General features: G+C 37.4%; 1 protein-coding gene across 1 annotated transcript; it reads right to left on the bottom strand.

The window, feature by feature from the left end:
* Window positions 1-254: 254 nt before the first annotated feature.
* On the bottom strand, window positions 255-1,199 carry LOC102391645 (olfactory receptor 2H2-like). The gene has a single exon (XM_006056128.3). The coding sequence runs from the start codon at window positions 1,197-1,199 to the stop codon at window positions 255-257; it is 945 nt and encodes a 314-aa protein (XP_006056190.3).
* Between the last annotated feature and the right edge of the window lie 13,199 nt (window positions 1,200-14,398).

The following is a 14,398-nucleotide window of genomic DNA, read 5'->3' as shown; positions in this document are numbered from 1 at the left end:
CCAACTCAACTATATTATGTGCTATTTAATATGACTAATAAATATATTCATTTCTACCATATACTGTGCCTAAACCAGCACCATGAAGCAAATAAGGCTTAATCAGTGATTGATGAATAGGACTGAAATCTCAGCTTGAGCAAACTGCAGCTCCTTTTCTACTACTCTGAGGTTGAGAGGTATATCTTCAGCTTTTTATGATAAAGTTATTTTCTTCCTCAGGTTAAGCAAACATCCAACATATGTCAACATCTTTAGTTCTTCTGAATATTCCAGGTCCTCCTCCCCAGCCTTATTAGTGCCCCCTTTACCTCCTTGTTCCTTAGAGTATAGATGAGTGGGTTAAGAGTCGGGGTTACAACAGTGTAGAAAAGAGTGAGAAACTTTCCCTGTTCATGAGCATAGCGACTCTTAGGTTGAAGATAAACAGCTGTGACAGTGCCATAGAAGAGGGACACTACAAGAAGATGAGAAGTGCAGGTACCAAATGCTTTCTTCTTCCCTGCAGTTGACTTTATTTTCAGCACAGCTTTAGCAATAGCAATGTAAGAGGAAAGGATAATAATCAAGGGCACCACCAGGAGTATAATACCAGCTATGAGTATCTGGATTTCAATGTCGGTGGTGTCTGCACTAGAGACCTGAATGAGGGCTGGAACTTCACACACTATGTCATCCACCCTCTGGTGGGAGCAGAAAGGTAACCGGAGGGTAGCAGGAGACTGAATTAGAGACTGAATTAGGCCAGTCCCCCATGCTAGGATGGCCAGATGTAGACAAAGTTTTGGGTGCATAAGAGTGGTATATTGCAGTGGATAACACACTGCCACATAGCGGTCCACAGCCATGACCACAAGCAGGACACATTCAGTGGTCCCAAGCCACAAGAAGACACAGAGTTGAATGGCACAGCCAGTGTAGCTGATGGTCTTCTCCAGACCCCAGAAATTAACCAACATTTGTGGAACACAGCTGCTGGTGAAACAGAGATCTAGCAGAGATAGGTTAGAAAGAAAGTAATACATCGGGCTGTGGAGTTTTCGATCCTTCAAGGAGACAAGAATTATGACCACATTTCCTGTAATAGTTAAGCAATAAGAGATCAGAATTACTGAAAAGAGCATCCTCTCCAAATATGGCTTGTCAGAGAAGCCTAGAAGGATGAAATCACTGTGGCTGTCATTGCAGATTGTGAACATAGCTTCTAGAGCAATCGTCTCTTCAGGGAATGTTTCAAAAGAAGTTGCTTAAAGCTCTGTGAGGTTCCAGTACAGAAACAGGAGGAGGGGCAGTATGAATTATTTAATTCCTTTTTACTCAAGAATGAGATTTTTGCATCCTTATTTTGGGAAAACTATACAAGATTTAGTGATCTGTTTTAATCTTTGATACTCATCACTCTATGTTTTTCTTCCTCCTTTACATCTTCTTCATATGTTGCATTTTTAGAACTCTGCATTAGAAACAATATGTAAAATAAATATTAAACATATGTATTAGTAAAATTAACTTTATTACATATTATAATATCATTTCATCTTTGCTCTCAAAGATCATACATTTATAACATTTATCATAAAGTTTTGATACACCTTAAAGTTCAATCGTATTCTCTTTCAACTTCTTTATTCACTTTGTGCTCTTATTTCTGTGTCTTTGTATTGTAATTTGTGTAAATACCTTGCTCCCATACCTCAATCTTCATTCTTCCTTTTCCCTTTCTCTTCCTCATTCAGCCTTCCTACCACTCTCCTGATTTCTGAGCTTGAATTCTTCCTCAAATCCCTTGCATTCCTATACACTAACAATGAGAAAACAGAAAGAGAAATTAAGGAAACAATCCCATTCACCATTGCAACGAAAAGAATAAAATACTTAGGAATATATCTACCTAAAGAAACAAAAGACCTATATGTAGAAAACTATAAAATACTGGTGAAAGAAATCAAAGAGGACACAAATAGATGGAGAAATATACTGTGTTCATGATCAGAAGAATAAATATAGTGAAAATGAGTATACTACCCAAAGCAATCTATAGATTCAATGCAATCCCTATCAAGCTACCAATGGTATTTTTCAGAGAACTAGAACAAATAATTTCACAATTTGTATGAAACTACAAAGAACCTCGAAAGCCAAAGCAATCTTGAGAAGAATGGAACTGGAGGAATCAACCTGCCTGACTTCAGGCTCTATTACAAAGCCACAGTCATTAAGAAAGTATGGTACTGGCACAAAGACAGAAACATAGATCAATGAAACAAAACAGAAATCCCAGAGATAAATCCACACACCTATGGACACCTTATCTTTGACAGAGGCAAGAATATACAATGGATTAAAGACAATCGCTTTAACAAGTGGTGCTGGGAAAACTGGTCAACCACTTGTAAAAGAATAAAACTAGAACACTTTCTAACACCATACACAAAACAAACTCAAAATGGATTAAAGATCTAAGTGTATGACCAGAAACTATAAAACTCCTAGAGGAAAACATAGGCAAAACACTCTCCAACATAGACCACAGGAGGATCCCTCCTAGAATATTAGAAATAAAAGCAAAAATAAACAAATGGGACCTAATTAAAATTAAAAGCTTCTGCACAACAAAGGAAATTATAAGCAAGGTGAAAAGACAGCCTTCAGAATGGGAGAAAATAATAACAAATAAAGCAACTGACAAAGAATTAATCTCAAAAATATACAAATAATTCCTGCAGCTCAATTCCAGAAAAATAAAAGACCAAAACAAAAAGTGGGCCAAAGAACTAAACAGACATTTCTCCAATGAAGACATACAGATGGCCAGCAAACACATGAAAAGATGATCAACATCACTCATTATCAGAGAAATGCAAATCAAAACCACTATGAGGTACGATTTCACACCAGTCAAAATGGCTGCTATCCAAAAGTCTACAAGCAATAAATGCTGGAGAGGGTGTGGAGAAAAGGAAACCCTCTTACACTGTTGGTGGAAATGCAAACTAGTACAGCCACTATGGAGAACAGTGTGGAGATTCCTTAAAAACCTGGAAACAGAACTGCCATATGACCCAGCAATCCCACTGCTGGGCATACACACCGAGGAAACAAGAATTGAAAGAGACATGTGTACCCCAGTGTTCATCGCAGCACTGTTTATAATAGCCAGGACATGGAAGCACCTAGATATCCATCAGCAGATGAATGGTAAGAAAGCTGTGGTAAATATACACAATGGAGTATTACTCAGCCATTAAATGGAATATTTGAATCAGTTCTAATGAGGTGGATGAAACTGGAGCCTATTATACAGAGTGAAATAAGCCAGAAAGAAAAACAACAATACAGTATCAGTTCAGTTCAGATCAGTTGCTTAGTCGTGTCCGACTCTTTGCAACCCCATGAATCGCAGCATGCCAGGCCTCCCTGTCCATCATCAACACCTGGAGTTCATTCAAACTCGTGTCCATCAAGTTGGTGATGCCATCCAGCCATCTCATCCTCTGTCGACCCCTTATCCTCTTGCCCCCAATCCCTCCCAGCATCAGAGACTTTTTCAATGAGTCAACTCTTCACATGAGGTGGCCAGAGTATTGGAGTTTCAGCTTTAGCATCAGTCCTTCCAATGAAAACCCAGGACTGATTTTCTTTAAAATGGACTGGTTGGATCTCCTTGCAGTCCAAGGGACTCTCAAGAGTCTTCTCCTAACCACAGTTCAAAACCAACAATTCTTTGGCGCTCAGCTTTCTTCACAGTCCAACTCTCACATCCATACATGACCACAGGAAAAACCATAGCCTTGACTAGACAGACCTTTGTTGGCAAAGTATTGCCTCTGCTTTTGAATATGCTATCTAGGTTGGTCATAACTTTCCTTCCAAAGAGTAAGCATCTTTTAATTTCATGGCTGCAGTCACCATCTGTAGTGATTTTGGAGCCCAGAAAAATAAAGTCTGACACTGTTTCCACTGTTTCCCCCATCTATTTCACATGAAGTGATGGGACCAGATGCCATGATCTTGGTTTTCTGAATGCTGAACTTTAAGTCAACTTTTTCACTCTCCACTTTCACTTTCATCAAGAGGCTTTTTAGTTCCTCTTCACTTTCTGCCATAAGGGTGGTGTCATCTGCACATCTGAGGTTATTGATATTTCTCCTGGCAATCTTGATTCCAGCTTGTGTTTCTTCCAGCCCAGCGTTTCTCATGATGTACTCTGCATATAAGTTAAATAAGCAGGGTGACAAGATACAGCCTTGACGTACTCCTTTTCCTATTTGGAACCAGTCTGTTGTCCCATGTCCAGTTCTAACTGTTGCTTCCTGACCTGCATACAGATTTCTCAAGAGGCAGATCAGGTGGTCTGGTATTCCCATCTCTTTCAGAATTTTCCACAGCCTCTTGTGATCCACACAGTCAAAGGCTTTGGCATAGTCAATAAAGCAGAAATAGATGCTTTTCTGTCACTCTCTTGCTTTTTCCATGATCCAGCAGATGTTGGCAATTTGGTCTTTGGTTCCTCTGCCTTTTCTAAAACCAGCTTGAACATCAGGAATTCACGGTTTACGTATTGCTGAAGCCTGGCTTGGAGAATTTTGAGCATTACTTTACTAGCGTGTGAGATGAGTGCAACAGCAAGGAGAGATAAGAAAGCCTTCTTCAGTGATCAATGCAAAGAAATAGAGGAAAACAACAGAATTGGAAAGACTAGCGATTTCTTCAAGAAAATTAAACATACCAAGGGAATATTTCATGCAAAGATGGGCTCGATAAAGGACAGAAATGGTATGGACCTAACAGAAGCAGAAGATAGTAATAAGAGGTGGCAAGAATACACAGAAGAACTGTACAAAAAAGATCTTCATGACCCAGATAATCATGGTGGTGTGATCACTGACCTAGAGCCAGACATCCTGGAATGTGAAGTCAAGTGGGCCTTAGAAAGCATCACTATGAACAAAGCTAGTGGAGGTGATGGAATTCCAGTTGAGCTATTTCAAATCCTGTAAGATGATGCTGTGAAAGTGCTGCACTCAATATGCCAGCAAATTTGGAAACTCAGCAGTGGCCACAGGACTGGAAATGATCAGTTTTCATTCCAATCCCAAAGAAAGACAATACCAAAGAATGCTCAAACTACCAGTACAGTGTACTAACATATATATATGGAATTTAGAAAGATGGTAATGATAGCTCTGTATGTGAGACAGCAAAAGAGACAGATGTATTGAACAGTCTTTTGGACTCTGTGGGAGAGGGCGAGGGTGGGATGATATGGGGGAATGACATTGAAACATGTAAATTATCATATGTGAAATGAATCACCAGTCCAGGTTCAATGCATGATACAGGATGCTCGGGGCTGGTGCACTGGGATGACCCAGAGGGATGGGATGGGGAGGGAGATGGGAAGGGGGTTCAGGATGGGGAACACATGTACACCCATGGCATATTCAAGTCAATGTATGGGAAAACCAATACAATATTATAAAGTAAAATAAATAAATAAATAAATAAATTTTTTTAAAAAGAATACTTAATGGTTGGTGACGTAAGGAGGTTGTTTAAACTTACATTCTTATCTTAGTTTTTTCTTAGATTATATGTTTGAAAAATGAGGGGAGGTGGGGAAATCATAGAACCTATCTATGCTTGTTGAGAAACTAAATGTAAAGAAGTTCCTGGCCCATAGTAACTCCTCAATGTTTGTTACTTATCATGAGCCTGATGAAGATACTGTTCAATTGATTTTTCCAGGGACAAAACATCAAAATATAGGAGCAAACTTTTATAGACAGTATTAGTTATATCAGACTTCCCAGGTGGCACTAGTGGTAAAGTATCAACCTACCAATGCAGGAGACATAAGAGACACTGTTTTGACTCCTAAGTTGGGAAAATCCCCTAGAGGAGGGCATGGCGATCCACTCCAGTATTCTTGCCTGGAGAACACCACGGGCAGAGGAGCCTGGTAGGCTACAGTCCATAGGGTCTCACAGAGTTGGACATGACTGAAGCAACTTTGCACACAGCACACACACACATAAGTTATATCACTTAGAAAAAAGAAATGTCATATATCTACATTTCTTCCTTGCAAAGAACTGAAAAGTAATTGTACCCACTTCTCACCACTTTAAATTATCAATCTTTATATTGCAGTATAGACATATCTATTTTTAACATGCTTTTCTTCCTATAAAACCTGAGATTACAAAACAAGTTTAAAATATGTACTATTATTTATCTGTCCAGTAGATTTAAAATGATTTGAGGAAATATTCTTTCCACTCAATCACTGGCAGTATTTTCTTAACATCCAAAAGAAAGATGGCATCCATAGTTCCTTTTCCTTCTTCCTTCTCCATTTTTCTGTTGTTAATATTTTTTACTTCTGTATTCTCTTCCTTCACTTTCCTGTTTCTCTGTTTCCTACCAATTTTCCTATTGATATATCATAACAAAATCTGTCAGTTCTTCAACTTTTATATAGCATTTTTTACAATTCCAAGCATTTTTATTTACAATAAGTTTTTGCCAAGGGAGTCTCCCAGCAAGACTCCTTGAAGGAAAATAATCGATGTTAATGATTTGAAAAGGATTTTACAAATTTATGACCTTCAGTGACTCCTTGAACTGCTATCCTTCCAAGAAATGTAAACTCTTGGGCTTCCTTCTCTCACCCAAATCAATATGTTTCATAAAACCTTACTTATGCCAACATTTAAATAAAAATATTCCTTTCCCAGAACAGTTTTCGGTTTACCAAACACTAGAGAACTAAACACGGAGAAGGCGATGGCACCCCACTCCAGTACTCTGCCTGGAAAATCACATGGACGGAGGAGCCCGATAGGCTGCAGTCCGTGGGGTCCCTTAGAGTCGGACAGGACTGAGCGACTTCACTTTCACTTTTCACCTTCATGCATTGAAGAAGGAAATGGCAACCCACTCCAGTATTCTTGCCTGGAGAATCCCAGGGACAGGGGAGCCTAGTGGGCTGCCATCTATGGGGTCGCACAGAGTTGGACACAACTGAAGCGACTTAGCAGCAGCAGCAGCAGAGAACTAAACTAAATTATCAAAACTCTGATGGGAAATTCCAGATGCTTCCATCAGTTTATTCATAATTTATTCCTTATTTACCAAGTCATTCTACAAATACAAATTTAAGGAAATGTACATATAATCAATGGATTAAAATAAATTTTAATAAGAGATCCATAGATGAAACTGACATTGAAAATCAGGAGCAGCAGCATATCTCTGCTTGACTGAGTTCTTATCAGGTAACTACCAATTTGCTAAATCAATTAGCTTATTTAATCCTCACCAAAAAATTATCAGATGGTTAAATATTCCTGGGTTATCTTCCTATATTTTATCAGCAGTCATGCTTTGTTTTTTATCATTTTAAATAATTCTAAAAATGATAATGTGAACTAGAGAAAATCAAAAGCTTGGGAATATCATTGAAACATTTAAATTCATATAAAAATAATACATTGCATGACATGGAACACTCAAGCTAGAATTCTAAGAAAAAATATGACATTATCTGATATCTACAATCTATTATATAGTCACAGGGATGAATTCTTAATCTCAGTCTAATGCAGTTTCAACAATGTAATGATATCATGCAACATTTTACATCAGTATATGTTTAGGGATTACCTGGTAGCTCAGTCAGTAAAGAATTTGACTGCAGTGCAGGAGACCTGGGCTCAATCCCTGTGTCGGGAAGATCCCCTGAAGAAGGAAATAGCAACCCACTCCAGTATTCATGCCTGGAAAATCTCATGGACAGAGGAACCTGGCAGGCTACAGCCCATGGGGTCACAAGAGTCGGACATGACTTAGCAAATGAACCACCAGCACATATTTTTGCTTTTACACAGCTTGCTGGAAGATATATCCTGAATATTTTAGTCCTATTGATTTTTATCTATCCACCCTACTCTTACCAACCTATCATGATCATATTTTATCTAAACACTAAAAGTAGTTTTATTTAAAGTTCTCACAATCAGTAGTTCTCATGCTTGCAGTATATTAATCTACAAGAAACTCATAAGCACAACTATTTTGAAGGGGCTTAAGATTCAAAAGGATCTCTCATGTCTCATATTTTTATTTTTCTTAGATTTTCTTCTTTTTTTTTCTATTTTTACAATGACATGTATTTTAGAAAATCCGCATATACTCTCTGATCCTCTGTTCTATTTTCTGTGCCATTGTTCCTTTATTTTATGTAAAATTTTGCAAATTAGAGTTGAAATGTTAGCACTTTGATTATGATTCTGAGCTCAATGCTTAGTAGAAGAAATTAGTTGAAGTTTTAAAGAATCTCAGAGTCTTACAGGTTTTCCCATCTCCAAAATCAAGATACCTCTTATTCCAATCTGTGACTATTATCCACTTCCAGTAACTTTCGGTTTGTGTTCTTTGTATAAAGCTAGATTGTTTCACTATATGTATATATCTACCTATATTTGTATCTACATATTGGTATCTCCATGAATCAACCTTTTTTCTCTAAGCTCCTGTTTAATTACAGATCATTGGAAGAGGTATATCCCCTGACCAATCCTTATTCTTGGATAAGAGGAGAGAGTCTTGGTTTAGCTCATATTCACTATGCAAAATATTACAAGAATTTTCTACTTCTGTTGAGACTGTCCTCTTCTCACAAATATCAATTTTGTCTGTACTTTTCCTTTAGCTCATTTTCTCTTCTCAAAATAGCATCTACAGGAGATCCTGTGGAGAGCCAATGCATCCCAATTAATGTGGTTACAAATGTGGAATACAATATTTACGTCTCACCTTCTAAAACAGATACCTTTGGTGAAGTATATCTCAATACACAGCCCACCTCTGATTTCAGCAGAACTTTAGGGGACAGTTTTGTGTGAACTCAGATTCATCTCATCTACCCTGACAGTGTCTTAGCTCAAGCGTGCTGCATATGCTTTCCTGGTTGGCCCCAAGGCCTTGTATAACACTGTGGGAGTTTAACTGGCACAAAGACAAATGCTGCCCCAAAACGCAAGAGATTTAATGACCCTAGAGGAAACTTTCAAACAAGGGAGAATGGTAGCAAGTGGATAAGTGTTCCAGCAAACTTTCCTTCATGTGAAAAAATCTTATGTGTTTTCCAGGAAGTCCCGGGAGAACTGATCGCCCATTACACACAACCTGACTAATACGCCCTTATATTCTCTGTTTTTCTTACCTGTCTCATTTTTCCTGTCCTTCACTCATTATTCTTGAAACCAATTATTTGAATCTAATTTCTATTCTCAAGCTCTGCTTTCTAGAGGACCTAAATGTAATTAGTCTGGAAGCAGGATTTGAAAGCAGACTCTTAGAAGAGTATTCAGGAAATAATTCACTCACCAGTCAAATTGTGGCAAACCTTTCACAGGTAGGGATAAGTGGAATAGCGGTAACTCAACATGTGCTAACATCACTACTACTAATAGTCTTACATGTTGTGGTTTGGCATACCATACAGGTAGAAGGAGAAGCATTGAAGTACATCTAGCCCTTGAAAGATATGAGGGTAATGATACTTAGATAATTGTCAACATTGCTGGCTTTCATTGACTATCTTGGAAGCCTTGGGAAAAAAAGAGAGTAGTATGCTCCAGTCAGTCAGCCAATTACTAGCCTAAGGGTATGGTTCTCAAACTGTTGGTTAAAATGCAGATTTGTGGGCCACACATCCAGAGTTTATGATTCCCTAGGTTTGGGGTAAGGCCCAAGAATTGGCATTTCTAATAAAGTCCTAGTTGATGATAATTAAGCAAGTCCAGGGAGCAACTTTGAGAACCAATAACTAGGGAATGCTACAAAAGCAAGTAAACTTCCATGGAAGCACTTAAAGAGATTCTCATATCCTACATAGGAAAAAGGGTTGAAAATCAGACCCAGGACTTGGTTATAAGACTGACAGGACTGAAAAGAAGAAAAAATGTACATCTCAACAGACTGTTTATATTAAAGTCAGGACTCTAAGAGGGATGAAGCCAGACCTTGCCACCTAAGATGGTGAATATATGTACGATTGCACCTCAAAAATGTGAACTTCCTTTCAGATTTCTCTGAATCATTAAAACTGACAAAAGCAGTCTTCTCCCTCTTGTTAGAGGAAAGAAAACTCTACTTGCCAGAGATCATGTAAACATGTTCCTTGCAAGATGCTTCAGACCTTCTCACAGTGTTTCATTGTCCTTACTCAACAATTTCAGAGCAATAACTATGATCCCTACTATAAGAGAAAGTAGATTATTCTAAAATCTGTTGTACCTGGCTAACACATACCATCAGTAACCTCTCTTAGAGGAGAAACAGAATACAAATCTGGGTATGGAAAAGTTTATAGACATTGGACCACTTTTGCAGTGCTTAGGAATTCAATTTCTTGAAAGGAATGCTGGATTCAGTTCTAATATATTAGTACTACAGGGATGTAGTATAAAACTTTCATAGATTTATATGTGCAGTGAATGTGATAAATAATAAATAACAAAGTGTAAAGAATAATAAAGTGTAACAGGGCTCAGAGTTAGGAATGTTAGAATGGATTTATGATGTACCAACAGAGAATCAATCATCTAACCACACTTTCTGTGATGTCCCAGAGGACACACTGTATTAAGTGAGTAGAGAATGTACCGGTAAAGGGACAAAGTATCTTTGGGAAGCTTAATGTCCTCTGCAGGCCAAGGCTAACAATAGAAGATGTTTTCAAGAAACTGAGATCCCTACTGAGAATGTGAATGATAAAATTTCAAATGAGCAGAGGTGACATGGCAGCTCTTCAATACCTGCACCCAGCTACAATTAACATAATGGATAGCAGGGCTGGCTCAGCACTAATAGTGTCTTAATCCACAAATATCTATGGTGATGGCTATTAGATTATAATTTCCTAGGTTTGAGACATACATAGAGACAATTACAAAGTTGGTGGTGTTGATTTTCCAAAAATATTATGTTGGTGAAGTGGAAATGGGAACTGCAATAAAATAATGATCCTTCACCCAGGTCTCATATCTAAGTCTGTGCTCAAACCTAGATTCTATCACTTAAAGGGAATGGCAGGTCCCTTAAGAAAGAACTTTGATATGCCATTTCAAGAATACACAATAAATATTCTACTTAGCATTTCCCCAATGCACCCTAGGGCTTCCCTTGTGGCTCAGATGGTAAAGAATCCTCCTGCAATGTGAGAGATGTGGGTTCAATCACTGGGTTGGGAAGACACTGGAGAAGGGAAAGACTACCCTGCCCAGTATTCTGACCTGGGGAATTCACAATTAGTCCAGAAGGCTTATGGACTTACTCCATGTTTCACCTCAAAATAATGAATTTCACATTTTTCTCAAGAGCACATGGAACATTCTCCAGGATAGATCATATCCTAGGCCATAACTCTAGCCTTAGTAAATTTTTAAAAACGGAAATTATTTCAAGCATCTTTTCTGATCACAATGCATTAAGACTAGATGTCAACTACAGGAAAGAAACTATCAAAAATGCAAACATATGGAGGCTAAATAAAAAGCTTCTGAAAAAACAACAAATCACGGAAGAAGTAAAAAAGGAAATCAAAATATGCATAGAAACAAATGAAAATCAAAACACAACAACCCAAAACCTAAAAAAAGTAAAAGCAGTGCTAAGGGGAAGGTTCATAGCAATACAAGCTTACCTCAAAAAACTAGAGAAAAATAAAATAAATAACCTAACGTTACACCTAAAGCAACTAGAAAAACAAGAAATGAAGAACACCTGGGTTAGTAGAAGGAAAGAAATCATAAAAATTAGGGCAGAAATAAATGAAAAAGAAACAAAGGAGACTATAGCAGAAATCAACAAAACTAAAAGCTGGTTCTTTGAGAAGATAAATAAAATAGACAAACCATTATCCGTCTCACAGGAAAAACTGGGAGAAGAATCAAATCAATAAACTTAGAAATGAAAATGGAGAAATCACAACAGAAAACACAGAAATACAAAGAATCACAAGAGACTACTATCAGCAACTATATGCCAGTAAAATGGACAACTTGGAAGAAATGGATGAATTCTTAGAAAAGTATAATCTTCCAAAACTGAACCAGGAAGAAATAGAAAATCTTAACACACCCATCACAAGTATGGAAATTGAAACTGTAATCAAAAATCTTCCAGCAAACAAAAGCCCAGGACCAGATGGCTTCACAGCTGAATTCTACCAAAAATTTAGAGAAGAGCTAACACCTATCCTACTCCAACTCTTCCAGAAAATTGCAGAGGAGGGTAAACTCCCAATCTCGTTCTATGAGGCCACCATCACCCTAATACCAAAACCTGACAAAGATGACACAAAAAAAGAAAACTACAGGCCAATATCACTGATGAACATAGATGCAAAAATCCTTAACAAAATTCTAGCAAACAGAATCCAAAAACATATTAAAAAGATCATACATCATGACGAAGTGGGCTTTATCCCAGGGATGCAAGGATTCTTCAGTATTCACAAATCAATCAATGTGATATGCCACATTAACAAATTGAAGGATAAAAACCATATGATTATCTCAATAGATGCAGAGAAAGCCTGTGACAAAATTCAACATCCATCTATGATAAAAACTCTCCAGAAAGCAGGAATAGAAGGAACATACATCAACATAATAAAAGCCATATATGATAAAGCAACAGCAAATATTATCCTCAATGGTGAAAAATTGAAAGCGTTTCCCCTAAAGTCAGGAACAAGACAAGGGTGCCCACTCTCACCACTACTATTCAACATAGTTTTGGAAATTTTAGCCACAGTAATCAGAGAAGAAAAGGAAATAAAAGGAATCCAGATTGGAAAAGAAGAAGTAAAGCTCTCACTGTTTGCAGATGACATGAGTCTCTACATAGAAAACCCTAAAGACACCACCAGAAAATTATTAGAGCTAATCAATGAATATAGTAAAGTTGCAGGATATAAAATTAATACACAGAAATCCCTTGCATTCCTATACACTAACAATTAGAAAACAAAGAGAAATTAAGGAAACAATCCCACTCAACACTGCAATGAAAAGAATAAAATACTTAGTAATAAATCTACCTGAAGAAACAAAAGACCTATATATAGAAAACTATAAAACAATGATCAAAGAAATCAAAGAAAACACAAATAGATGGAGAAATATACCACGTTCATGGATCGGAAGAATCAATATAGTGAAAATGTTATACTAGCCAAAACAATCTATAGATTCAATGCAATCCCAATCAAGCTACCAACGGTATTTTTCACAGAACTAGAACAAATAATTTCACAATTTGTATGGAAATACAAAAAACTTTGAATAGCCAAAGCAATCTTGAGAAAGAAGAATGGAACTGGAGGAATCAACCTGCCTGACTTCAGACTATAGTACAAGCTACAGTCATCAAGACAGTATGGTACCAGCACAAAGACAAAAATATAGAACAATGGAACAAAATAGAAATCCCAGAGATAAATCCACACACCTATGGATACCTTATCTTTGACAAAGGAGGCAAGAATATACAATGGAGAAGATAATCTCTTTAACAAGTGGAGCTGGGGAAACTAGTCAACCACCTGTAAAAGAATGAAACTAGAATACTTTCCAAAGCCATACACAAAAATAAATTCAAAATGGATTAAAGATCTAAGTGTAAGACCAGAAACTATAAAACTCCTAGAGGAAAACATAGGCAAAACACTCTCTGACATAAATCACAGCAGGATCCTCTGTGACCCACTTCCCAGAGTAATGGAAATAAAAGCAAAAATAAACAAATGGGACCTAATTAAACTTAAAAGTTTTGCTCAGTGAAGGAAATTATAGCTTTTGCACAATGAAGGAAACTATAAGCAGGGTAAAAAGACAGCCTTCAGAGTGGGAGAAAATAATAGCAACCAAAGCAACTGACAAAGAATTACTCTAAAATATACAAACAGATCATGCAACTCAATAACAGAAAAATAAATGAGCCAATCAAAAACTGGGCCAAAGAACTAAACAGACATTTCTCCAAAGAAGACATATAGATGGCTAACAAACACATGAAAAGATGCTCAACATCCCTCATTATCAGAGAAATGCAAATCAAAACCACAATGAGTTTTGATTTGCCATCTCATGCCAGTCAGAATGGATTCTCTCAAATAGTCTACAAAAAATGAATGCTGGAGAGGGTGTGGAGAAAAGGGAACCCTCCTACACTGTCGATGAAAATGCAAACTAGTATAGCCACTCTGGAGAACAGTGTGGAGATTCCTTAAAAAACTGGAAAGAGAACTGTCATACGACCCAGCAATCCCACTGCTGGGCATACACACCAAGGAAACCAGAATTGAAAGAGACACGTGTACCCC

This window comes from Bubalus bubalis, chromosome 2 (genome assembly GCF_019923935.1).
Source record: "Bubalus bubalis isolate 160015118507 breed Murrah chromosome 2, NDDB_SH_1, whole genome shotgun sequence".
NCBI classification, from domain to species: domain Eukaryota; kingdom Metazoa; phylum Chordata; class Mammalia; order Artiodactyla; family Bovidae; genus Bubalus; species Bubalus bubalis.
This window is presented reverse-complemented; position numbering and strand designations above follow the sequence as displayed.

What these genes read in the sequence shown, in the direction of transcription:
- LOC102391645 (XM_006056128.3), bottom strand. Translation starts at nt 1,199, where the DNA reads ATGTTCACAATCTGCAATGACAGCCACAGTGATTTCATCCTTCTAGGC.